This window comes from Emiliania huxleyi (assembly GCF_000372725.1).
Source record: "Emiliania huxleyi CCMP1516 unplaced genomic scaffold EMIHUscaffold_1, whole genome shotgun sequence".
Lineage (NCBI taxonomy): Eukaryota > Haptophyta > Isochrysidales > Noelaerhabdaceae > Emiliania > Emiliania huxleyi.
This window is the reverse complement of record NW_005202428.1, coordinates 1,229,106-1,252,740: the sequence shown is the minus strand read 5'-3', so window position 1 is coordinate 1,252,740 and position 23,635 is coordinate 1,229,106. Positions and strand designations below refer to the sequence as shown.

The 23,635-nt window shown below is 67.0% G+C and overlaps 5 protein-coding genes across 5 annotated transcripts; 2 read left to right on the top strand and 3 right to left on the bottom strand.

Moving 5' to 3' along the window:
- Positions 1 to 2,506: 2,506 nt before the first annotated feature.
- EMIHUDRAFT_447450 (hypothetical protein) lies at positions 2,507 to 4,460 on the bottom strand. The gene is made up of 5 exons (XM_005794106.1): positions 4,133 to 4,460; positions 3,827 to 4,018; positions 3,368 to 3,499; positions 3,146 to 3,196; positions 2,507 to 2,880 (listed from the first exon to the last, which is right to left on the bottom strand). Exons 1-5 carry the CDS (start codon positions 4,445 to 4,447, stop codon positions 2,740 to 2,742), a joined length of 831 nt encoding a protein of 276 aa, XP_005794163.1. The 5' UTR covers positions 4,448 to 4,460; the 3' UTR covers positions 2,507 to 2,739.
- A 260-nt stretch (positions 4,461 to 4,720) lies between these two features.
- EMIHUDRAFT_94966 (hypothetical protein) lies at positions 4,721 to 7,156 on the top strand (the record flags this gene model as incomplete). Its single annotated transcript, XM_005794105.1, has 4 exons — positions 4,721 to 5,294; positions 5,384 to 5,765; positions 5,821 to 6,466; positions 7,043 to 7,156. The coding sequence occupies 4 exons, from the start codon at positions 4,721 to 4,723 to the stop codon at positions 7,154 to 7,156; spliced, it is 1,716 nt and encodes a 571-aa protein (XP_005794162.1).
- A 1,315-nt stretch (positions 7,157 to 8,471) lies between these two features.
- Positions 8,472 to 10,574, bottom strand: EMIHUDRAFT_94965 (hypothetical protein; the record flags this gene model as incomplete). The annotated part of the gene is made up of 3 exons (XM_005794104.1): positions 8,472 to 8,967; positions 9,066 to 9,634; positions 9,696 to 10,574. 3 exons carry the CDS (start codon positions 10,572 to 10,574, stop codon positions 8,472 to 8,474), a joined length of 1,944 nt encoding a protein of 647 aa, XP_005794161.1.
- Positions 10,575 to 13,843: 3,269 nt separating this feature from the next.
- EMIHUDRAFT_447449 (hypothetical protein) lies at positions 13,844 to 16,858 on the bottom strand. The gene is made up of 8 exons (XM_005794103.1): positions 15,998 to 16,858; positions 15,868 to 15,916; positions 15,702 to 15,799; positions 15,585 to 15,669; positions 15,166 to 15,302; positions 15,074 to 15,098; positions 14,772 to 14,905; positions 13,844 to 14,692 (listed from the first exon to the last, which is right to left on the bottom strand). The coding sequence occupies exons 1-8, from the start codon at positions 16,685 to 16,687 to the stop codon at positions 13,955 to 13,957; spliced, it is 1,956 nt and encodes a 651-aa protein (XP_005794160.1). The 5' UTR covers positions 16,688 to 16,858; the 3' UTR covers positions 13,844 to 13,954.
- Positions 16,859 to 16,996: 138 nt separating this feature from the next.
- Positions 16,997 to 23,060, top strand: EMIHUDRAFT_447448 (hypothetical protein). The gene is made up of 11 exons (XM_005794102.1): positions 16,997 to 17,041; positions 17,204 to 17,677; positions 18,096 to 18,165; positions 18,839 to 19,060; positions 19,298 to 19,652; positions 19,774 to 19,861; positions 20,033 to 20,230; positions 20,319 to 20,525; positions 20,612 to 22,111; positions 22,183 to 22,332; positions 22,494 to 23,060. Exons 2-11 carry the CDS (start codon positions 17,222 to 17,224, stop codon positions 22,884 to 22,886), a joined length of 3,639 nt encoding a protein of 1,212 aa, XP_005794159.1. The 5' UTR covers positions 16,997 to 17,041; positions 17,204 to 17,221; the 3' UTR covers positions 22,887 to 23,060.
- The last annotated feature ends 575 nt before the right edge of the window (positions 23,061 to 23,635 follow it).

Below are 23,635 nucleotides of genomic sequence, written 5' to 3'. Positions count from 1 at the left end.
TCCGCGGCGCGCAGCTGCCGCTGCGCAGCTGCAATCTGACGCGGGCACGCGAGGAGCAGGGGCCTCGGACAGGGCCTCGGACAACTCTCGGGTGGTCTCGAGGAGCGCGGGGCGGGCCTCGGGGTGTGTGGGGCGTGGCGAGGGGTGTGTGGGGCGCTAGAGGGCGCAGCTCTTGCGAGTTGGCCAGGCAAGAGAGAGGGCCAGAGGGGCGCCGCACACCTTGACCCGCATCTCCTCCTCCGTCGCGGCGAGGGCCGCCGCCGCCGCCTGCCGTGCGGCAGTCGCCTTGGCGTGCCGCACCTTGGCCGCCTCCACCTCCTCGAGAGCCGCGTCCGCGGCGGAGACCATCGCGTCCTTCATCCGGACCTCGGCCGCCGTCGCCGCCGCCGTCGCCTCCGCCGCGGCGGCGGGCAGATCCACCTCGGCCATCTTGCGCGCCGCCTCCTCCGCCGCCGCGAGCGACTCGACCTCCCGCGCCGCCCGCCTCGACCCCTCCATCCTCATCCTCGCCTCCGCCTCCGCCTTGGTCCGAGCCGCCGTGTCGGCGGCGCGCATGGCGGCTGAGGTCGCCCTCTGAATGTGGTTGTGCCGCGCCTCCGCCTCGGCGGCGGCGCGCGCCGCCTGCTTTGCCGTGCTGCGGCGCCTTCTCAGCACCTCGGAGAAGCGCCGGCCTGCCTTGACCAGCTCCTCCCCCGCAGCCTCCTTGGCCGCCTGCTGCGCGGCGGTGCGGGCCGACCGCTGCATCCGTACCGCTGCAAGCTCCTCGGCGGTGAGCGTCGTCTCGGCCAGCTCCAGCACCTTCTTGGCCGGCTCCTTTGCCAAGTCGCACGGGGTGTGGGCGCCGTCCGCCCACAGCTTGGAGCTCGCCGCCTGGGAGACCTGGGGAGCAGGCGGGGAGTTCTCGTGTCCAGCGCGCTCCTCGGCGCCGCGGCGACGGCTGCGCCGGGCGGTGACGAGAGGGGAGTCCGAGTCCGCCATTGCTTGCAGCTCAAACGAACAGCGCCCCTCTAAAGAATTTACAAAGCGTACTAAAAGAAACGCGATACCCCGCAGGGCAGGGTCTCCCTGATCGTCCTTACAAGATCCTGCTCGTGCAGGTGGGGACCCTGTCTGTCCTTCTCCCACCCCTCGTTTGGCGTGCCCGTTTTATTTATTTATTTATTTATTCCCGACAGAGGGGTGGCACACGGTGTGTTCTCCCACACGCCGCACACCCCCTCCGCCGGTCGTGACTGGTGTAAACTCTCCTTTTAATCTTTAAACTGTAAAGCCGCATGCATTTTCATCGCGGTCTCAAACTACAAGGGCCCACATTCCTATGTGGATATTTTGATTGACTACGCGCGCAGACGACTGGCCGGTACTACTCTCTAACGATACTGGCTGGGAATGAGGAATCCTCACCGTCCCGCCGCCGGCGGCAGCCGCGCGAGCAGTCGCCTGAGCGCTGCGAGTGGGCCCGACCCGCGCCTCTGCTGCTCGAGCAGCAGCAGCGCCGCAGCTCGCCGCCGCGCCGCCGCGGCACGCACGACTGCGGCACACCCTCCGACAGTCCCGCACGCGCCGGCGAGGCGCAGCCAGTGCGGCGCCGAGATTCTTCGCGGGGGCGGCGCCTCGGCTGCGAGGCCGAGCAGGCGGCGGAGCGCAGGCAGGGCGGTGGCTGCGAGTGTGTGGGCCTGGCTAAGTAGCACGTCGCGCAGCTTCACGAGCAGGTCGAGCCGGTCTATCACCAGCGCGGCGGCCAGGAGGGCGATCGCTCCGAGCGGCTGCCGCGCCGGAGGAGCGGCAGCGGCAGCGCCGCCTCTGTCGCCATCACTCGCCTGCGCGGCGGCGTGCGCGGGGCCGAGCGCCCAGGCGGCCACCAGCGCGACGAGCACCGCGCCGCTCGCCACAAGGCCCGGCGGGCTTAGCCGCAGGAGTGGCAGGAGGTTGCGCCGGACCACGCGCACGCCCGCGGCTCCGAGCGCGAGCAGCGTGAGCTTGACGACGTCGCGCTGGATGATGTAGAGCGCCTCGCCAACAAGCTTTGACGTATGATCGACGGCTGCGTCGGCCAGTGGAGTCGCCATCGTTGGACAACGGCAGCAGCGAGAAAGAAATACACTGCCGCGCACGATTGGTGGCGCTCCTTGTGTGCCGAAAGAAGCCGCGAGAACAAGGGACCGGCAGGCGGCGGCGGCGTCGCAGAACGAGACAGAGGAGAGCGACGCGACAGAGGAAGAAGCGACAAGGGAGAGCACGACGAGAAGGGGGCGACCGCGAGGTGGCACGAAGGTCGCAGCGAGAATCGGAGAGAGACTGCGAAGAGAGATAGGAAGAGGCGGACGCCCAAGGGTGGGCGACGGCTAGTGCACCTCACCCCTCTCCTTAAAAAATCCCTGTGTGGTGGCGGCGTGCCGTCCTCCCCCCATCCCTCCCTTGGGTCGGCTTTCCTTTCTTTTCGTCTTTCGTCTTTCCTTGTGAGAGTTGTTTGTTGTTTGTCCTTGTGTGCCGAATCCGGCGGACGTGTCGCGCGCAACCGTTTGTACAATATGTTGCTCGAGAAGAAGAGTGTGTCGTTGGTGGGCGCATCCCTCGATGGATGTGCGCGCTCCAAGAACCGAAACACGACGGTGTGCACACCGCGGCGAACGGATCTTCACCCCAAGGAAGTAATCCAACGTGCAGATGACGCGGTCCGCCGTCTGCGTGTCTCGGCACGCCGCTCGCACCGCCGCCGCCTCCGGCACGAGCCCGGGCTCAGCAAATCTTGGCCTTGGAGAAGTCCATCTCCGGGTGCTGCTCCATGAAGCGCTTCAGCATGTCCTGCTTGTTCTGCTCGTCGGCGGTGGGCAGCCCGGCCGCCTTTTGCCGCTGATCGTACATCATCTTCTCGACGGTCTGGCGGCAGAGGGAGAGGCGGAGGGGGAGAGGTGAGGAGCGGCGAGGGGTAGGGGGAGGGGAGGGGAGGGGAGGAGGGCGGATGTGGCCTCTCGCGGCTGCCCGCCCCTCAAGGGGAGAGGGAGGGGCGGCTTCTCTCGACCCTCTCTCTGAGGCGCAGTGCGCCCGGCGCGCGTCGCTGAGTTCGGCGGCTCTCGGCGGCTCTCGGCGACTCTCGGGGCGACTCTCGGGGAGATATCGGGGAGATATCGGCGAGATCTCGCGCCTGGCGCGTCTCGCCGTCGAGGTCGGAGAGCTTCGAGTTCTCCGGCTCCACCTGCTCGCAAGGGGGGGCCGTTTTCGGACCTCGGCCAAGCTCGGAGGGCGTGGCCTCGCCGAGCTCAGGAGAGAGGGGAGAGGGGAGAAGGGGGAGAGAGAGGAGACAGACAGACGCCGGGCGCCTCGGAGTTTCAAATCTGATCTCGGCTGATCTCGGCTGATCTCCCACCTTTTGCGTGTCAATCTCGGCGTCGCCCACAAGGAGGCGGTTCCACCACTCCATCCCGTTCATCTTTGTCAGCGTCAGGGTCACCAGCCGGTTGTCCTCCTTGGCGTTGTCCTCGACCGACCACGACGAGTCCTGCGCAGGGCGGCCGTCGCACGAGTGAGACGAGGCAGCCCGGTCGCCACCACAACTGGCAGCACACTCCCACGTCTAGCTCCCACGTCTAGCTCCCAGCGGCAAGTCGCTGGGCGGCAGGGGCTCGAGGCCCAAGCCACCCCTTTCGCCGCCGGTGCCCTCCTCTTCGGGTCGGCTGTGCCCGCCCGTCTTCTCTCCGCATCTACGAAGCTGCGACGCCTCCAGCTTGACCGCGGCGTGCAGCTCCCCCTCCACGAGCGGCCCGCTCGGTGCGCCTGCACAAAGAGACCGAGTAGGCTCAGCGGGTCTGGTCCCGTGTCTATGCACCTCCGCCAGCCAGCCGCTCGGCGCGCCGGCCACGCCGACGACCAGCCGCTTCTTCCCGATCTGCACGTTGAGCTGCTTCGCCTTTGTCCCCTTGGGCACCGCCACAAACACCGTCACGTCGCCGAGCGACTGCTCCCACCTGTAGTTGCCGCAGACGCCGCCGTTGTTGACTGGCGCCTGGCCCTTGCTCTCCTCACCACCCTCCTCGCTGTCCGCGGCCGCGCCGCCCGCCGCCGCGTCGCCCGCCGCCGCGTCGCCCGCCGCGCCGCCCTCGCCGCTCGCTGACGCCGCCAGCTCGTCCGTCACGTCGACGATTCGGCTCTCATCCTCCTGCTTCTGCTGCTTGGCGCGCTCGGCGGCGACTCGCGCACGGCGCGCCTCCTCCTCCGCCTTGCGCTTCCTCTCCTTGGCCGCCTTCTCGCGCGCGTCCTCCTCTGCCCGCTCTTTGTTCTTGCTGAGCGCCTTGAGCACCGTCGCCTCAGCTGCGTCCGCCGAGGCGGCGCCCGTGAAGAAGTCTGTCTTGCGGCGCAGGAAGCCGAAGAAGCCGTCCAGCAGCGGGTCGATGCCTCCCAGCTGGCCAGCCATGTTCATGTACATGCCATCGAACCGCTCGTCGTCCATCGGGCAGGGCGTTGGAGAGCGTGGCCTTGGTGCTTCCAAAAAGAATACTGATGTGGTCGCGCCGCGGCCCGCCGAGGGCGGACGGAGGCGGATGAGCAGGATGAAGGTGGCGAGGGCGGGGGCAGGAGGGCGGAGGCGGCGAGGGCGGAGGCGGTGAGGCGCAAACTGTTTTCTTCCCACAGAGTGAGCGCCCGCCGATGTGAAGTGGTGGCAAAATCTCCGCTCGAAACGGTTCCGCGGCGAAGAGCACGTCGCGCAGGTGCGCTTGCCGCCATGAACGCGCTCTTCCTGTTCACCCTCATGTGGGCCTCAGTACACGGCGGCGAGGAGAGCCGGGTCTCACTCCGGGCGATCTCGCTCCGCTTGGCTTCCCAACCCAGTGCTCGGGCTGTGCCCGGGGCTCTTGGCCAACTCACGTGGCAGGAGACGGTAGTCAGGAGCGCCCGGCATGACGTTGCCGACGTGAACGCCCAGCACGACTTTGCCAACGTCACGGAGGTCGGCGTGCAGCTCGCCGAAGGCGCAGCGACCACCGCCTTTAAGACCCAGAGGACCGACAGCGGCCGATTTTGGCACGGAACCGAGGCGAAGAGCGGCTCAGTCGCCAACCTCCTCATCTCGAGCGGCGGCCGGCTCGTCGGCTCGGTCACCACGGCGGGCACCATCTACAGCATCAAGACCCTCCCGAGCGGGGAGGTGCTTCTCTCAGCGCGCAACGCGTCCGCCTTCAAGGATGATCCTGACCCTGAAGATACGCCCGGAGCGGTGCCACCTGGGCGTCAAAAGATGACAAACGTGGACGATGGGACCGTGATCGACCTGCTCGTTCTGTACACGAGAGCTGCCAGTGCGTACTCGGACCGTAGCTGCACGCCCGCCCTCCATCCTCTCAGCTCCACACTGACACTCTCCTCCTCCCGTGTGCAGTGTGCGCAGATGCCGGCTATTCGTACGAGACTTGTCCGGACCCTGTGGATTCTCCCTCCGTCAAGCAGACGATCGAGGACCGCATTGAGCTAGCGCTGGAAGAGTCCAACGCCGCTCTCGACAATTCGGGCATCACTTCGGCCGAGCTCAGGTTCAGGATCGTCCATGTGTACTACGAACCGAGCTACGTCGAGACCAACTTCAGCAGCACCTTGAGCCATCTAAGGAATGATGGCGACGGGTTCATGGACGATGTCCACACGAGACGCGACGCACACGGTGCCGATCTCGTGGCAGCCATAATCACCGACGATGCATATTGTGGCATGTCCAATCAGTTCACCGGGTCCGAGTCGCGAGGCTTCTCGATCTCGGATTACAATTGCGCCACGTGAGTCCTGCCCGTCGCCTTGTAGCCCTGGCCTCCTAACCTTCTCTGGCCAAAGGCCGACGCCACTCGCTCTCGACAGGGGCTACTTCTCGTTCCTTCACGAGCTCGGACACAACATGGGTGCTGATCACGACCGAGCGGAACTTGGTCTGCCGGCAACAGGCGACGGATATGGCTACGGATGGCAGGACCCCGACGACGAGTTCCGCTCGATCATGGCGTACAATTGTCCGACCTACTGTCCCAGAGTCCAGCGGCTGTCCAACGTCTGGACGACCTACTCTGGCAAGATCATCGGAGACCAGCACAACATGGTCGCCCAGACCTTCCTGGACAACAAGCTGGCCGTGGCGAACTTCCGCGATTCGCTCGACTCGCCTCCGGCACCGTGCACGACCACAGGCGGCTCAGCTCCGGAGGGCTCAACCTGTGTCTTCCCCTTCACCTACGACGGCGCAACGTACAGCGAGTGCACTACGATCGACAACGATAACACCGCATGGTGCTCAATCGAGGCCATCTACTCGACGCTCTGGGGCAACTGCGTGTGCATCCCCGCTTCGCCCTCGGCGCCGCCTCCGACCTCGGCCTCGCCGCCGCCCTCCGCCTCGCCGCCTCCTCTACCGCACTGCGCAACGATCTCCTCAAAGAAAAAGTGCAAAAAGGATGAAGCGTGCCGGTGGAAGAATAGACAGTGCGAGGTGGGCTGCTCCGCGCTCACAAAGAAGAAAAAATGTATGAAGGACAAGGCGTGCCGGTGGAAGAATAGACAGTGTGAGGTGGGCTGCTCCGCACACTCCACAAGGAAGAAGTGCAAGGGGGTGAAGGGCTGCAAGTGGAAGAGCAATAAATGCAAAGGTTCGTCGATCTCCTTCTCTCGCCCTCTCCCCTGTTTCAATCCTAACCCCCCCTCCCCCCTCCCCTAGACGCATGAGTGGGCGAGGTGAGCGGAAGCAACCGCGGCCCAAAGCAGCCTCGCCTGGGACTTGCAAGAGGACTTTGAAGCGGCTGTGAGCCTCGTTTTCCCGAGGGCATCTCCATCAAAGAACCTCGTTTGCAGTCGAAGCCGGGCGAGCTGGTCTGAATTCAAAACGGCCACCCCGCATTTGTTTCTGCTTTCCTGCCATGTAATCGATGGAGCGGTACGACCCGGCTGCGAATGCGTGGGAGGTGGTTGCGCCGATGGCGACGCCGCGAGCGGGTCCCTCTCAGTGTCTCTATCCAGAGTTCCAGGCTCTTTCGGGTGTGACGCCCCGCTGTAGTTGCCCCCCCACCAGGACGAGCAGGCGGACATCGCGCTCAAATGCCTCCCCCCCGCCCCCCCGCGCCCCGGGCTCCACCGTCTACGGCTCTACGGCGATTTAGTTCCGGGCCGCTCTGGCGCGTGCTAGGGCGCGTGGCGGTGCAGCTGCAGAGAGAGACACGGTGAAGCGTCAAGCGATCCATCATCCAAGATTGTTTCCAGATCTACCCCCAAAAAGAAAACCCGTTCGTCCCACGTCCGTTGGTTTATTCCCTGCCCTAATGATTACAACCGACACTACGGTAATCTGTGACGGGCGCTTTTTTTGTGACGGGCGCCGGCCTAGGAAGGACCCGGCGGGCCGACTGCACGCTAAAGGCTACACGCTCGCACACCACTTGCAGAGTGGCTCTCCCGGGCGCTCAGCCCACGGCGGAGGCACGCCAGGCCCCGGGCAGCCGGCCGTCACTCGCCTAAGCGCCTAAGCGGCCTAAGCGGGGGGGTGCTTAGGGTGCTTAGGCGCTTAGGCGGCCCTTGCGAGCGTGGCGGCGTGGTGGTATCGTAATACAAGTGACTCCGATGACACACATGATGCTCTTGCTAGTGTCATTGCTCAGAGAGCAGCCTCACCGCGTCGAAAGTCTACCACTGGCCCTGGTCGCACACCGCCGCTGAGCTGTGATGATGCCCACAGCACCAGCAGCAAAGGCGGGCGGGCCGACCCCGCGGCCATCGCCGCCGCTGCCGCCTCCTCCGCCGCCGGCGCCGCCCCCTCTGCCGTCGCCGTCACCTTGGGCTGCATCACCCGCGCCGCCGCCGCGCACCGGCTCGTGCTCATTCAAAGGCGCCTCGAGTTGCAGGCCAGCGGCGCTGACGTTGTCGTGGTCGGGCTGCCCAACGTCGGCGCGGGAGGGAGGGGGCAACGCCGTTATGAAGAGCGCGAGAGCGAGCGCCGACGGCCCAGATTCTGAGCAGCAGCCCGCCTGGTCATGGGCCACTTGCCTACGTGCGTCCAGCTTCCACTATAGGACGAACGTCGAAGTTTGCTCTCCGACGCCGTGCCGAGCGAAACCTTTTCCTTCGAAGCCCGGCGACGTAGCCGGGCGAGCGGAATAGGGCAGCCCTAGAGAGCACCTTGAGGCCATTCAATAGAGCCCGTACTATAGTCGAGAGTCGATCGCCGGCCCGCGCAGTGCTGCTCTGACCGCTCCGCCGGGCCGCCTCCGGGCCGCCGCGGCGGAGACGTGCACATAGGCAAGTTGGTATTTTCATATATGAACTTCAAAATAGTATTGGCTAGTCTAATTCTACTCATCACAACTCGCCAGGACCACCCACACACTATAGGGTCATTGTGTAGCCCTGCTTAGAAGGAAAAGGTTTTCTGCAAGGTCCGTATGCCTTACCGTGTAGTCGGCCGGCGGTGACGACACGAGCGGCTAGTCTCTAAACACATAAAGCGTTTAACGCGCGGCACCCTCGACTCCTCCGCACGCGCCGCACACGCTCGCATAGTACTCGGACCTGTCGACGCCCACCACGCCCTTGTTGTCGAGGTCCCACGCCATCGGGTAGTGCGTCGCCGCGCGCCCCTCGCCGTATTCCTCCCTCCGGAACGCCGCGGCGAACACGCGCGTGCCCCCCCCAAAGTGCGCCTTGTTGCAGAACCACTTGTCGCACGGGTCGGAGAAGGTCTCGCCCGCGCCGGCGGGCGCCGCCTCGATGAAGCGCCAGCCAGCAGTCGCGTTGAGCCACACCTCCACCCAGTTGTGGTTGCCAGCCTCTGGCTTGCCGTGCCACGCGGGCGTGCCTGCGAGCCGCGCCGGCACGCCGAGCGTGCGTAGCGCGTCGACGTAGGCGATCGAGACGCCGGTGCAGGACGCGTAGCCAAACAGGATGGTCGAGAGCGGGTCGTAGACGAGCGGCGTCTGGTCCGACTTGAAGCGGATCGCCTCGCGCCTGGAAGGTTGCATGGAGAACACTCAGTGTTGGGCTCAGGGGAGGCTGCTGGAAGCGTCGCCACGCGCCGGCCCGTCAGGTTGCCTAGCGCGCCCCACAGGTTCCGGTTCACAGCGACCGCCACGCTCTCGACCGACGACGTGTTCGGCAGCGCCTCCACCCACGGCTGCGGCGTGAGCGCCTCCCAGAGCAGCTGCCGCCAATCGGTCCGCGCCTCGTTCACGCTTGCGTACGGCAGCACGTACCCCTCGAAGAGGCGGCGTGGCACGCTCGCCGCCCAGCCGAACCGCGTGCGCGCAGAGAGGGCGAGCGAGGCGGTCGCCTGCGCGACGCCGGACGAAGTGCTCGCCGAGAAGTCGTCGAAGAGCGTCGCCGCGTTGGGCGCGTCGAAGGGGAACATGTTTGCGCGCAGAAAGGCGCGCGCGGACGCCTCCGCGCGTCGAAGGGGTTCGCACGCCTCGCCCGGCCACGGCACGGTGCCGGGCGGGCAGGACGGCGGCACAACCTCCCCGGCGGGCTCCTCCTCCCCGGCGGGCTCCTCCTCTCTGGCGGTCGCCTCGTGGAGCGCGTCGAGCCTCTCCACCCGGCGGTGGTACACGTCCAGCCTCGCCATCTCCGCCGCACCGAGGCTCCAGCCGAAGAGGGCGGCATCCTCGGCGAGGTGCACCTATCGCAATCGGCGAGAGCTTGGCTCCGCACCTCTACACAGCCTCGCCGCTGAGGCGTACTGCGGCCTGCGACGTGCTCTGCGTCGCGACCGTCACGTTCTTCTGCAGGATGTAGCGCAGCGCCACCTGCGCCGCGCTCTTGCCGTGCGCCCTGCCGATCGCCGCGAGCAGCGGGTCCGATGCGAGGGCGCCTACGGTAGAAGGCTGAGAGGCTCGGGGAGGCTCCAGCTTGGTGGCAGCAGGAGCAGCGGGTATCAGGGCGCCGTTGCCGAGCGGGCTGTAGGCCTGAACGACGATGCCGTGCCGCGCGTTGAGTCCGAGGTCGACCCCGGTGTGGCCGACGTAGAACCGCATCTGGTTCGCCACGGGCGGCACCACCGCGCCGCCCTCCCCCTCCGCAGAGAAGAGGCACGACAGCTGCGCAGCCGCAAAGTTGCTCACCGCCACAGAGCGCACCTTGCCGGCGCGGTACAGGGCGGTCAAGGCCTGCCACTGCCCGGTGATGCCGGCACAGCCGGCCGAGCTCGGATAGTCGAGCATGAGCATCTCGAGCGGCTCGGGCCCGAGGATCCGAAATTGCGCATGCGCCCCGGCCAGCGTGGCCGAGCGGCAGTCGTCGAGTGTGGCGCAGCCCTGCGTATCGACGGTGCCCGCCAAAAAGAGGTCGGCGCGCCGTACCGTCGGGTGCTCGGAAATCGCCTCGCGCTGCGCCCGCTGGCACTCCAAGTGCACCAGCGCCGACGACCACACGAAGCGAAAGCCAGCGTCGAGGGCGAGGTGAGTGGCGTTGCGGCAAGTCGCTGCGGGCCACACGTTGGCGGCGAATGCGAGCTTGGGCATTACTAGGCCGTTGTTGAGCGTCACGGTCTGCGGCGTGGCCACTTCGGCAAAAATATTGAGCGACGACAGCAGCAGCGAAGCCAGCAGCGGCGCAGTCATTGGATGCGAGCGGCCCGACTGGCTGGCGAGAGATGGCGAGTAGAGACCACGCCTCACTTTTCCACAGGGGGGATCCGTCTGCCCTCGCGAGCCCGACCGCACCCGACCGCACCGGGTTGCAGTCACAAGAAAGAAGGAAGAAAACGCGGTCGCCCTGGATGTGAGGCTGATGACTGCACTCCAAGTGCTCCAAGTGCACCCAAGTGCTCTAAGTGCTCGTTTCCTCTTCTAAACAGTGGCCAGGGGCGGGGCTTGCATTTTTGCCGTCGCCTGAAAGAAAGAAAGAAAACCGACAACCCAAGGGAGGGATGGGAGAACGGCACGCCGTCACCACACAGGGTTGCAGTAAAGGAAGAATTTTACAATCTGGCACGGGCGCGCGCACTGGCACCAACACACCACGCCTCCAGTATCGGTGTTATATGGTCCACTTTACAGCTGTGAACGTGAACAGAGTGGTACCAGGACTGTGGGTCGTTGCGGCACGCAAGGGGGGCCTCCCGGACGCATGATCCTAGCCCAATACATCCCACGGAGCACATCTCGATTTTTGACAGAATTAAATCCACTGCCCGGGAACGCGAACGGTACTAATGGTCGTAGTTTTGGTCCCGGTGCCCTTCACGGCACCACACCGCCGCTTGACAGCCCGAGATTAGCCTAGCAGTGAGTGGGCAACGCCTTCCGGTCGGCTGGGCACGAGAAGCACTTGGGCGGCCGTAAACCGAGTCCGGGCGGCGCCTGAGGTGGGTGCCACGGCGTCTGCACGAAGGCGTGGCGGGGTGAGGAGAAAAGAGTGGTGAACACCTCCCCGTCGGGCGCGCGGCGCGCCGGATGGTCCTCTAAGTGCTCTAAGTGCTCGTTTCCTCTTCTAAACAGTGGCCAGGGGCGGGGCTTGCATTTTTGCCGTCGCCTGAAAGAAAGAAAGAAAACCGACAACCCAAGGGAGGGATGGGAGAACGGCACGCCGTCACCACACAGGGTTGCAGTAAAGGAAGAATTTTACAATCTGGCACGGGCGCGCGCACTGGCACCAACACACCACGCCTCCAGTATCGGTGTTATATGGTCCACTTTACAGCTGTGAACGTGAACAGAGTGGTACCAGGACTGTGGGTCGTTGCGGCACGCAAGGGGGGCCTCCCGGACGCATGATCCTAGCCCAATACATCCCACGGAGCACATCTCGATTTTTGACAGAATTAAATCCACTGCCCGGGAACGGTACTAATGGTCGTAGTTTTGGTCCCGGTGCCCTTCACGGCACCACACCGCCGCTTGACAGCCCGAGATTAGCCTAGCAGTGAGTGGGCAACGCCTTCCGGTCGGCTGGGCACGAGCCAAGCACTTGGGCGGCCGTAAACCGAGTCCGGGCGGCGCCTGAGGTGGGTGCCACGGCGTCTGCACGAAGGCGTGGCGGGGTGAGGAGAAAAGAGTGGTGAACACCTCCCCGTCGGGCGCGCGGCGCGCCGGATGGTCCGCCGAGGCCGCCGCCGCCCCGGCGGCGGCGATGGGGGCGGCGGGGCCGACCCGGCCGGCGTTTGTCGGCTCCACCTACAGAAGAGCAGTCTCTGTGGGTCGACGATACTAACTCGGTAGTAACGCGGAGCGGTGATGTGCGGCGCCGAGTCGTGCGCGAGGCGACCTCCTGCGGCTACCTGAGCTGGCTATGGATGCCACCAGGACGCACGGCTAGCAGGAGCCAGTCAGGCATGCCCTGCTGTGGAGCAGAGCCGGCTGGCGCACCGGCGATACTAACTCAGCGCGCCGCGAGAGGCGAATCTGGGCGACTTTGGAGGCGCAGTTCTCGAGCTTGCCGTCGACGATTGCTGTCGGGTAACTTGTCACTGCCGTCCGGGCAGGTCTTCTCTCAGCAGGCCGAGCGCCGTGGCCTGGCTCGGCTCGCCGCGAACGCCGCGAATTTACTCAAGTAAACTAATCGGAAAATCCGATTCACAGCCTTGTTATTGAGAAGAAAATACCTCCTTATGGCGCTGTGCGCTGGTCTGTGAGAGGTTGAGGTGCGAGCCACAGTAGGGTGATAAGAGACACACAAGATCAAGGACACGGCTGTTCTACGGACTGGTCATAAAAAAGATGGGAGATGCCCATGATGGGAGTGTCGCGGTGGCGTGGAGCCTCCAGGTCCGTGGACGCGTGGTCCCCATCGCTCGACATCGGTCATCGCCAGGCTCTGAAGTAGGCACGAGGGCTCTAGGGCTCCCTCCCTACACCCTTAGCGCTTAGAATGGTTGGGTAGTAGGGCTAGAGGGTCGCTCTACACTTAGCCTCTGCAGCGAGCGAGCGCTCAACTTAGCCCCCGCACGGAGCCGGGCTCGGACTTAGACGCTGTATGGTCGGGGGCCATGAACTTAGACGGCACAAGGCCAAATCCGGGTAAAACCCGGGTATACCTGCAAAAGTCCAGGTTTACCCGAAAAATACCTGGACGCGTCCCGACCAACGTATGCCGCGCACGACGCCATATCGCCTTGTCCCAGGGCCAGTGCGCGACTTGCGGCGCGCAACTCCTGCTCAAGTACGCGCACCGTAGCATGTGCTGCCGCTATGCGTGTCTTAAGGCGGCTGCGGCGAAGCGGCGGGCGCGGCATGCCGATGGCAGTGCGGACGATGCGGTTGCGATGTGTTCTGCTTCAAGATCGTGGCGGTGCTTGGCATGCACTTCTGCGATCCCAATCAGCTCATCGCAACGAAGCAGCGCAACAAGCTGGCTGCTGCCAACAAGGCCCTATGCTAGATCTACCTCACGCGCGGATCGTTCAAAGAGGACCAGCATACACAGGCTTCTCTGACATGCGTTTGTTTGAGCTTGAGGCTATTTATGTGAGAAATGTTTGGCTAGAGATTGCGCTCAAGAAGAGCAACGAGAATCGGAAGAGGAGGATGCTGAGGCGGCGATTGCTGAGGCATGAGGAGGATCGATCCGGATTAGAAGGCGCCCGCCGCAGGCGAAGAAAATTTGGGGGCTAGCGCCGTATCGTTGATCACGGTGGGAGCCTCTTGGCCCCAGGCTGTGCCACGGCCGACTTAGCCGATGTAAGAGGCTCTCGCTGATCTTAGACCGCGTAAGCACCCCAGCGTGACTAGTCACACTTAGACCCGCTCAGCCTCGAGGCTCAGAACTTAGACTACTACCCAACCAGTGCGCTTAGCGTTAGGCCCTTCGAGGCCTAGCTCAGCCGAGGACCCTCGTACCTCGGCGCTCGGCGAGCCGGCTCGGGGGATCGACGGCCGATCGTCATGCAAATGCAAATGAGACGAATCGGGGCGTGGTGAGGCTAATGACCGCACTCCCAGTGCTCCAAGTGCGCGTGGCGTCGGGTAATTCACGCCACACACGGGATACTCCGAACACGAGTCTAGTCGGTCCTTGGGCTCGCGGCCCTCGCCCGGCGCTTGCGGGCGTACGACGAGCGACCAGGGGCCGCCGCGCCGCCGGGAAGCCGCGCATTCGGCGGTCGGACACCGTCAAACCAGGCAGGCAAAGGCTGAGCACACTCGCCAAAGGTGCGGTGGAGGTCGAGCCACAGCGCGCCGTTGCCAACCTTTGGCTCGTCGCCGGGCACGAAGAGAGACGTCGCCCTGCCCGTCTTGCCGGCGCGGCCCGTGCGGCCGATGCGGTGGACATAGGCGTCGAACTCGTCGCGTCCATTCGGCAAGTCAAACTGGATCACGTGCGCGACGTCTGGCACGTCGAGGCCGCGCGCAGCGACGTCTGTGGCGACAAGTACATCCGCCTCGCCGGCGCGGAAGTCTGCGAGAGCCGATTCGCGCTGGGACTGGGAGCGGTCTCCGTGGATCTCGACCGCACTCACGCCCGCCGCGCCGAGCCGCTTGCGGACGGCCGCGCAGACGTGCTTCTTGCCGCAAAAGACGATGGAGCGCTCGTCCTTTCGCACGAGCGGCAGCAGCAGCTCGAGCTTCGAGCGGCGTGAGCCTGGGTCGAGCAGCACCACGTTTGGTGGAGTGTGCGGGCGGGCGGCTGTCTGTCTGTCTGTATCGCCGTCGCACGCGAGGACGAGGCTCTGCTCGATGGCGGACGTGGACGAGCCGACGCGCCCAACCTCGACCCGCGCGTGCGGCGCGCGCAAGTACGCCTTCGGCACGTCGCGGACGTGTCGCGGACGAGTCGAGGACGTGTCGCGGCCAGCTGCCGCAAGCGCGCGCCTCCGCCACGCGCCGCATCGGCGCCGAGAAAGTGGCGGAGAAGAGCAGCGTCGCCCGCCGCTCCTTTGGCGGAAGCCCGCTCTGCTCGACGAGGCGCCTGTCACAGGAAGGCTGCGCCTCAGAGACGGCGAGCAGGCGGGCCCCTCGGCGGGCAGCGCCGGATCTGCGGCTCGAAGCCCATGTCGAGCATCCGGTCCGCCTCGTCACAGAGGTCTGCCGTCAAGGGGCGCTGCGCGCGGCTACAACCTCGGCTACAATCTCGGCTACAACCTCGGCTACAATCTCGGCTTAGGTCCTGTGGAAAGGGACACCGCTCAACTCTCCGGTCCACGAGACCTCGGGAGAGCGCTTCACCTGCCTCTACTCGCCAGGACGGGCGGCTCCTTCCCAAGCTGGCTCTCACCTCATCGAGGACCAAAACCTGGACCGCCGCCAGCGACACGAGTTCGCGGCCCACAAAGTCGGCGAGCCGCCCCGGGGTCGCCACCAGAATCTCGGCGCCCGCCGCGAGAACCTCGAGCTGCGGGCGCGCGTTTGCGCCTAGAGAGGGCCCGCGAGATGCTCTCGTACCGGCGGCGGCGGAGCGTCCAGCGGCACACACGGGGGTCGCGCCGCCGTACGCGCACGCACACCAATGCCGCGCGCCCGACGGCGGCGGTGGCGCCTCGAAGGTCAGCTTGGCACACTCGCGCTCGATCTGCAGGGCGAGCTCGCGCGTCGGGGCGAGCACGAGAGCCGACGGGCGGGCGGGCGTGCCGCGCGCGCGCAACCGCCCCTCTGCCGCCCTCGACAGCCGGAAGCCGCCGCGCCCTTGCGGCCCACCCTGTGCGTTGCTCCGCGCCTCCGCGCCTCCCCCAGCCTGGCCTCCCTCCGCCTGCAGCGCGAGCGCTGCCTCGACGAGCGGCTCCTACGCCGAACTCACCCGAGTTGATCCGAGACCGTCCAAACTGGTCCGAGTGTTGACGGCTCTTGCGCCGGCGCCGCGTCAGCGACGCGTGCGATGAGCGGCAGCAGGAAGGCGGCGGTCTTGCCGGACCCTGCTCACAGCTGGCTGCATGAAGAGACGCCGCTCGCAGGGGCAGTCAAGAGGACCAGCTCCCCCGACCTGTCTGCGCGCACGCGAGCACGTCGTGGCCGGCCAGCGCGAGCGGCACCTGTTGCAATGCAGCCGCGGTCCCGCGCTCCTCCCCAGGCCCGTCCCCACTGGCCAGCCGAGAGGGACGCCGGGCTCGCACCGTGTGCTTTTGGATCGGCGTCGGCGCGCGGTACCCGAGCCGGTCGTCGGACAGCAGGTTGGCCGCCGCAAACGAGGGCAGCTCGGTCCGCAGGTCTGCAAAGTCCGCGAGCGGCGGCACGGCCTCGCCGGCGCCGTGCCGGCTGACCGGGATCGCATCGTACCGCGAAAAGTCGATCGCGTCGGGGCTGGCCACCGCTTCGGGTGGAAAGAGCGCCTCCGCGTCGCGCGCGGCCGGCGCGAGGCCAGAGGCGCCGCTGACATCGCCGCCGCTCGTCGCTGTTGCGACGCACTGCCAGAAGAAGGAGGCCTCCGCCGCGAGCTTCGTCTCCATCTTCTCGAGCTGCAGCCGCCGCTCGCTGGCCTTGCGCGCCTTGTTGTCGGCGGCCGAGAGCGACGAGGCGCCCTTGCCAGCGACGCGGCCGTGGCTGCCACGACCGCCTGTGGAGGCTGCGCTGCCGCTGTTGCCGCCTCCGGAGGATGCACCGCCACGAACGGAGCCCTGAGAGTTGGCTGCATTGCTACGAACGGAGCCCTGAGAGTTCCCTCCGTTGCCACGACCGACTGTGTATCTGCGAGAGGAAGCTGTGCTGCTCACCCTGCGGGAGCCGCCGCCAGGAGCACGGCCTGCGCCGCGAGCCGCCAGCCCGATGGAGCCGGCGAGCGAGAGCAGCAGCAGCAGGCTGCGCATACGGGCTGAGGCTGCCTCAGCCAGCGCCAGCCCGTTTATAAGAACGGTGGTGGGAGAGGCGGCGCGGAGCGGATCCGCCCGGTGGAGGAGGCGGGGAAGATGCGGGAACGGGCCTGGGGGAGTGACTAGGGGAGTGAGCGAGTGAGCGGCTCGCGGTTGCCGAGTCGTCCGCCTAGCTCTGCGGACGGGCCCCCTCCACCCCTCACGTACGGGGTCCCCACAATCGCTGTCGTGGGATTGCTTGTCATGTGAAAGAGTCTTGCCGTGGGGCTTTTTCCTGGACGAGCTTTTCTTCCAGCCTGCCTGGAGGCGATCCCCAGTGTAGCGCGCGGCGCCCTACCCCTCTCTCGTGTGGTGAGCCGGGGCCCCTGCCTGGGGAGGGGGGGGGCAGCGCAGGGGCCGCTTGCCCGCCTGCAGGATGCGGCCGCGCGCCAGTGCCGAGAGGGCGGCCGCGGCTCGGGCGTGTGGTTGGGGTGCGCCCTCCCCGCTCTCACGGCGCCCCGCGTCATCTTGCAGGCGGCCGTAGTCGCGGGCATGCCCTCGGACGTGGACGAGGAGATACGGCAGGCGCAGCAGGCGCGCGGCACCTCGCTCACCGCGATCGCCGACGACGATGTCTACAACACCGACCGGTATGCGGGCATGGACACGTCGATTGCGCCCGGCGAGGCGCAGGAGGATGGCGCGGAGCCGGCCGCGAAGCGGTCGTCGTTCACGGCGCCAAAGCACCTGCTCGAGGCGGTGCCGCAGCAGCCCGAGGACGACGACCCCATGAGCCAGCGCTCCAACCGCATCGCCGACCGCGAGGACGAGTACCACGCGCGCAGGCAGCGGGTGCTCTCCCCGTCGCGCGCGGACCCGTTCGCCAAGGGGGCCGGCGGGTCGTCGGAGCGGTCGTACCGCGACGTAATGGCGGAGGCCGACATTGCGCGCCAGAAGGACGAGATCCGGCGCAAGCTCGCCGAGCAGTCGGAGGAGGGCGCCACGGGCGTCAAGAAGCGGCGCCGCTGGGATGCGCCGGCGGCGGGGGATGCGGGGGCGAGCGCGGCGGCGGGCAAGAAGCAGGCGACCCGCTGGGACGACGTGGCGACCCCCGCGCCAGTCGGGTCCAAGTGGGACTCGACTCCCACCCCCGGGCGCGACGCTGGCGGGGGGGGCGGCGGCAGCAAGTGGGACGCGACGCCGACGCCGGGGCGCGTGGCACTTAAATGCGGAACGCGCACCCCAACTAGCGCTGGGGAGGGCACGGGTTCGGCGGCTTCAATCGCGCTTGCACCCTCGGCGCTGTATCCGCAGCCCTCGTGCCCGCGCGGTGCTCCGAGTCCACTCCACGACCCCGCCTTTCCCCCCCCCTCCCCCCCCCCCCCTCCCCTCCCTGCTGCGCAGGCGCGCCGTCGACTCGAGCAAGTGGGACGCGACGCCGACGCCGGGGCGTGTGGCGGACGCGAGCAAGTGGGACTCCACGCCGACCCCCGGCCGTGCCGCGCGCGAGCAGCAAGTGGGACGCCACCCCCACCCCCGGCCGGGTGCCTGACTCGAGCAAGTGGGACGCGACGCCGACGCCGGGGCGCGTGGCGCCCTAGATGCAGACCCTAGATGCAGACCCTAGATGCAGAGCCGTGGATGCAGAGCACACGCCGCCCCGCTGGGGAGGGCACGGGCTTGGCGGTCTTGCGAGCGCACTCGCGCCCTCGGCGCTGTATCCGCAGCCCTCGTGCCCGCGCGGTGCTCTGAGCCCCCTTCAGGACCCGGCCTTTCCCCCCCTTCGGCCTTTACCTTTGGCCCCCCCCCCCCACCCCCCCCCACCCCGCCCCCCCCCCCCTCTCCCCGCTGCAGGCGCGTCACCGGGAGCGCCACCCCGTCCCGTTGGGACGCCGCGCCGACGCCCGGCCGGGGTGCGGAGGCGGGGGCGGGCAGCAAGTGGGACGCCACCCCCACCCCCGGCCGCGGCGCAGCTGCGGGCGCGGGCATCACCTCCTAGATGCGGACCGCACACCCGTGTCCTCCCCCTCGCCTTCTCCGCCTCGGGCTCAGCGTCTCTTAGAGCGGCAGCCCGCCCTGTGTCGTGCGAATGCACTGCGCGAATGCGCTGCGCGCTCCCGGGTCCACATCGTCAGCTCCGGGTCTTCACACCGTGTCTTCACACCGTAGGCAGCAAGTGGGACGCGACCCCCACGCCCGGCCGCGGCGCGGACGGCGGCAGCCGCTGGGACAGCACGCCAACCCCGGGGCGCGGTGCGGACGGCGGCAGCCGCTGGGATAGCACGCCAACCCCGGGGCGCGTGGGGGACGTCAACGCGACGCCGTCGCGCGGCAACCGCTGGGACGAGACACCGACTCCCGGCCGCGCGGGCGCCACCAGCGCATGGGACAGTGCGCTTTGCCCAGATGCGAAAGACACATCCGCTTGATCTCGACTCGCTCTCGTGACGCCGTCCTTGCCGCTGCGTCGCATCGCCTCTGGTACTCCTGCTCACGCCCCTCAGCCCGCTGCATTCATATCCCTAGGCACGCCCGCGCCCGGCGCGCTCGCGGGGGGGGGCGGCGCGCTCGGCGCAACGCCCGTGCAAAAGTCGCGCTGGGACGAGACGCCCGTCAACGTCTCTGGAGGCGGCCCGAGCGCGACGCCGCTGCACGGGCACGCCAACATCGGCGCCACGCCGGTGGGGCCGATCGACGCGCAGACGCCGGCGGTGGGCGGGATGGGCCTCGGCCCTCTCGGCTCCGGCTCGCTCAACAACGACGTCGCGCAGACGCCCGAGCAGATCCAGGTGAGCCGGTGGGAGCGCGAGATGGAGGAGCGGAACCGGCCGCTGACGGACGACGACCTCGACGCGCTTTTCCCTCCGAGCGGGTACAAGGTGCTCAAGCCGCCCGACTCTTACGTGCCCATCCGCACGCCGGCGCGCAAGCTCCTCGCCACGCCGACCCCTGCCGAGGGCGCGACGCCGCTCTACCAGATCCCGTCGGAGCAGCACGGCGCGGCGCCGGGCCGACGGCGCGGCCGCAGCTTTCTGGTTCTCGAGTCGCACCCTTCTTTTGATAGGCGCGGGCGGGCCGATGGACATGCCCGCCACGCCGGCGAGCCTGCCGTTTGTCAAGCCGGAGGACTACCAGTACTTTGCGCCGCTGCTCAAGGAGGACGAGGAGATCGAGGACATGACGGTGGCAGCGGTAGATGCGAAACCTGCAAGCGAGCCCTCGAGAGAAGACGCGTGCTCCACTGCACCCACGATCACTGTACCGCGCTGCTCTCGCCGCAGCCACGGTATTCGTAGCCCGCCACCTGATGCGGTGCACGAAACCGTCCTCCCACCTTTGGTCACCCGCGTTCACGCTCCCCAGGTCGAGGAGGCGCGCGAGCGGAAGATCATGAAGCTGCTGCTCAAGGTCAAGAACGGCACGCCGCCGATGCGGAAGCAGGCGCTGCGCCAGCTCACCGACAAGGCGCGCGAGTTTGGCGCGGGGCCCCTCTTCAACCAGATCCTGCCGCTGCTCATGTCGCCGACGCTCGAGGACCAGGAGCGCCACCTGCTGGTCAAGGTGCCGCCCCCTCCCCGCTTTCCCCGCCCCCCCGCCCCGTGTCGCGTCCGCCGTTCTCTCACCGCCGTCGCCGTGGTTCGCCGCGCAGGTGATCGACCGCATTCTGTACAAGCTCGACGACCTGGTGCGCCCCTTTGTGCACAAGATCCTCGTCGTGATTGAGCCGCTGCTCATCGACGAGGACTACTACGCGCGCGTCGAGGGGCGCGAGATCATCGCCAACCTCGCAAAGGCCGCCGGGCTCGCGACGATGATTGCGACCATGCGGCCCGACATCGACAACGTCGACGAGTACGTGCGCAACACGACGGCGCAGCGCCTCCCCCGCGGCCTCGCTCCACCCGGGCTCCCCCGAGCTCACCTGAGGTTGCCCGGGACTAGGCGCGCGCCTTCTCGGTGGTCGCGTCGGCGCTCGGCGTGCCCGCGCTGCTCCCCTTCCTCAAGGCGGTCTGCAACTCGAAGAAGAGCTGGCAGGCGCGCCACACCGGCATCAAGATCGTGCAGCAGATCGCCATCCTGATGGGGTGCTCCGTGCTGCCGCACCTGCGCGCGCTGGTGGAGATCATCGAGGCGGGGCTCAACGACGAGCAGCAAAAGGTGCGGACGATCACGGCGCTCTCGCTCGCCGCGCTCGCCGAGGCGGCCACGCCCTACGGCATCGAGGCTTTCGACTCGGTCCTCAAGCCGCTCTGGAAGGGCATCCGGCAGCACCGCGGCAAGGGGCTCGCCGCCTTCCTCAAGGCGATCGGCTTCATCATCCCGCTCATGGACGCCGAGTACGCCAACTACTACACGCGCGAGGTGATGATCATCCTGCTGCGCGAGTTCGCCTCGCCCGACGAGGAGATGAAGAAGATCGTCCTCAAGGTGGTCAAGCAGTGCGTCGCGACGGAGGGCGTGCAGCCGGCGTACGTGCGCGCCGAGATCCTGCCGGAGTTCTTCAAGAACTTTTGGGTGCGGCGGATGGCGCTCGACCGGCGCAACTACCGCGCGCTGGTCGAGACGACCGAGGAGCTCGCCAAGAAGGTCGGCGCCTCCGAGATTGTCACGCGCATCGTCGAGGACCTCAAGGACGAGTCGGAGCCGTACCGCAAGATGGTGATGGAGACCGTCGAGAAGGTCATCTCGTCCCTCTCCGCGGCCGACATTGACCAGCGGCTCGAGGAGCAGCTCGTCGACGGCATCCTGTACGCCTTCCAGGAGCAGACCAACGAGGACACCGCGGTGATGCTCAACGGCTTCGGCACCATCGTCTCCGCGCTCGGGTCGCGCACCAAGCCGTACCTGCCGCAGATCTGCGGCACCATCAAGTGGCGGCTGAACAACAAGAGCGCGAAGGTGCGGCAGCAGGCGGCGGACCTCATCTCGCGCGTCGCGGTCGTGATGCGCGCGTGCAACGAGGAGCAGCTGATGGGCCACCTGGGCGTGGTGCTGTACGAGTACCTCGGCGAGGAGTACCCCGAGGTGCTCGGCTCCATCCTCGGCGCGCTCAAGGCGATCGTCAACGTGATTGGCATGACCAAGATGACGCCGCCGATCAAGGACCTGCTGCCGCGCCTCACGCCCATCCTCAAGAACCGGCACGAGGTGGTGCAGGAGAACTGCATCGACCTCGTCGGCCGCATCGCCGACCGCGGCGCCGAGTACGTCTCCGCGCGCGAGTGGATGCGCATCTGCTTTGAGCTGCTCGACATGCTGCGCGCGCACAAAAAGGCGATCCGCCGCGCGACGGTCAACACCTTTGGCTACATCGCAAAGGCCATCGGGCCGCAGGACGTGCTCGCGACGCTGCTCAACAACCTCAAGGTGCAGGAGCGGCAGAACCGCGTCTGCACGACTGTCGCGATCGCCATCGTCGCCGAGACGTGCTCGCCGTTCACGGTGCCGGCCGGGGTGCTCGACGGGTGCCCTCGTGGGGGCCCTGCTGGTACCCTCTGGGCGCCCGCTCGTAGGTGCTGCCCGGGCTGCTCAACGAGTACCGCATCCCAGAGCTCAACGTGCAGAACGGCGTGCTCAAGTCCCTCTCCTTCCTCTTCGAGTACATTGGCGAGATGGGGCGCGACTACGTGTACGCCGTCGTGCCGCTCCTCGAGGCGCGGGCGGTGCCCCCTGAGAGACGCCTCGCCCCTTAGAGCCGCCTCTCGAGCCACCTCTGACCCACCTCTGAGCCACGCTGCGAGGGCACCGCCGAGACAGACGGCCCGCCGACACCGAGGGCTCGCCCCGCTCTCACGGCGCCCTCCCGCCGCCTCGGACTCGCCAGGACGCGCTCATCGACCGGGACCTGGTCCACCGGCAGACGGCGTGCACCACGGTCAAGCACATGGCGCTCGGCTCGGTCGGGCTCGGGCTCGAGGACGCGATGCAGCACTGCCTCAACCTGCTCTGGCCAAACATCTTCGAGACGTCGCCCCACGTCATCAACGCCGTCATGGAGGCCATCGAGGGCATGCGCTGCTGCCTCGGCCCGACGGCCGTGCTCCTCTACACGTTGCAGGGGCTCTTCCACCCGGCGCGAAAGGTTCGCGAGGTCTACTGGAAGATCTACAACAACCTCTACATCGGGTCGCAGCCGGCAATGGTGGCTGCGTACCCGCGCATCGCCGACGACGTCCTCAACCGGTATGGCCGTACCGAGCTGGACCTGTTCCTCTGAGGGCCGCCGCGACGGGTCCCCTTTTGAGCGCCTCGCTGGGGGTGCGGCCGCTCTTCTCGCCGTCCTTGGCTTCCGTGTGCTGCCGCGTGCCGCTGCCGGGGAGAGACGTCGAGAAGGTGGTGTTTAGAGCATTTCAGGTGTTTTCTTCTGTTTTGTTACGATCTCCTTTTTTTATCTCGCCCGCCGCTCGCCCCCTTACTTAGAGAGGCGGATAAAACAAGACTCACAAGACACCGAGAACGCGCCACGGGCCACGCTCCAGGGTTCGTGATTTCACATGGAAACAGCGAATCGATTTCACTTTCACTTTCACTTCACATTTCATGTGAAACGAAATTTCACTTTTCCGAGCGGCGCACTCTTCGACTTGGGCTATTATCTGGCCTCGGGAGGGCGGCGGCGGCGGTGTAGGGGCGGCGGCGAGCTCCCGGTGGCAAATACTCGCCTCACAGTCCAAGATGGCGGCTCGCGCCCCCGGCCGTGCTCTGGCGTGCCTCTCTAGTCCCGCCTGCCACCCAGATACCGAGGGCGGGGCGCACTCTTCGACTTGGGCTATTATCTGGCCTCGGGAGGGCGGCGGCGGCGGTGTAGGGGCGGCGGCGAGCTCCCGGTGGCAAATACTCGCCTCACAGTCCAAGATGGCGGCTCGCGCCCCCGGCTGTGCTCTGGTGTGCCTCTCTAGTCCCGCCTGCCACCCAGATACCGAGGGCGGCGCGCACTCTTCGACTTGGGCTATTATCTGGCCTCGG

What these genes read in the sequence shown, in the direction of transcription:
- EMIHUDRAFT_447450 (XM_005794106.1), bottom strand. Translation starts at nt 4,447, where the DNA reads ATGGACGACGAGCGGTTCGATGGCATGTACATGAACATGGCTGGCCAG. An exon ending in ATGAGAGCCGAATCGTCGAC is followed by an intron (nt 4,019 to 4,132) that starts GTGACGGACGAG and finishes GAGGGTGGTGAG; the next exon opens with GAGAGCAAGGGCCAGGCGCC. An exon ending in CGAGCGGCTGGCTGGCGGAG is followed by an intron (nt 3,500 to 3,826) that starts GTGCATAGACAC and finishes CGCCCTGCGCAG; the next exon opens with GACTCGTCGTGGTCGGTCGA.
- EMIHUDRAFT_447449 (XM_005794103.1), bottom strand. Translation starts at nt 16,687, where the DNA reads ATGCGCAGCCTGCTGCTGCTGCTCTCGCTCGCCGGCTCCATCGGGCTG. An exon ending in CACTCGGACCAGTTTGGACG is followed by an intron (nt 15,670 to 15,701) that starts GTCTCGGATCAA and finishes AGTTCGGCGTAG; the next exon opens with GAGCCGCTCGTCGAGGCAGC. An exon ending in GGCGCGGAGCAACGCACAGG is followed by an intron (nt 15,303 to 15,584) that starts GTGGGCCGCAAG and finishes GGCCCTCTCTAG; the next exon opens with GCGCAAACGCGCGCCCGCAG.
- EMIHUDRAFT_447448 (XM_005794102.1), top strand. Translation starts at nt 17,222, where the DNA reads ATGCCCTCGGACGTGGACGAGGAGATACGGCAGGCGCAGCAGGCGCGC. An exon ending in TCGACAACGTCGACGAGTAC is followed by an intron (nt 20,526 to 20,611) that starts GTGCGCAACACG and finishes GCCCGGGACTAG; the next exon opens with GCGCGCGCCTTCTCGGTGGT. An exon ending in AGACGTGCTCGCCGTTCACG is followed by an intron (nt 22,112 to 22,182) that starts GTGCCGGCCGGG and finishes GCCCGCTCGTAG; the next exon opens with GTGCTGCCCGGGCTGCTCAA.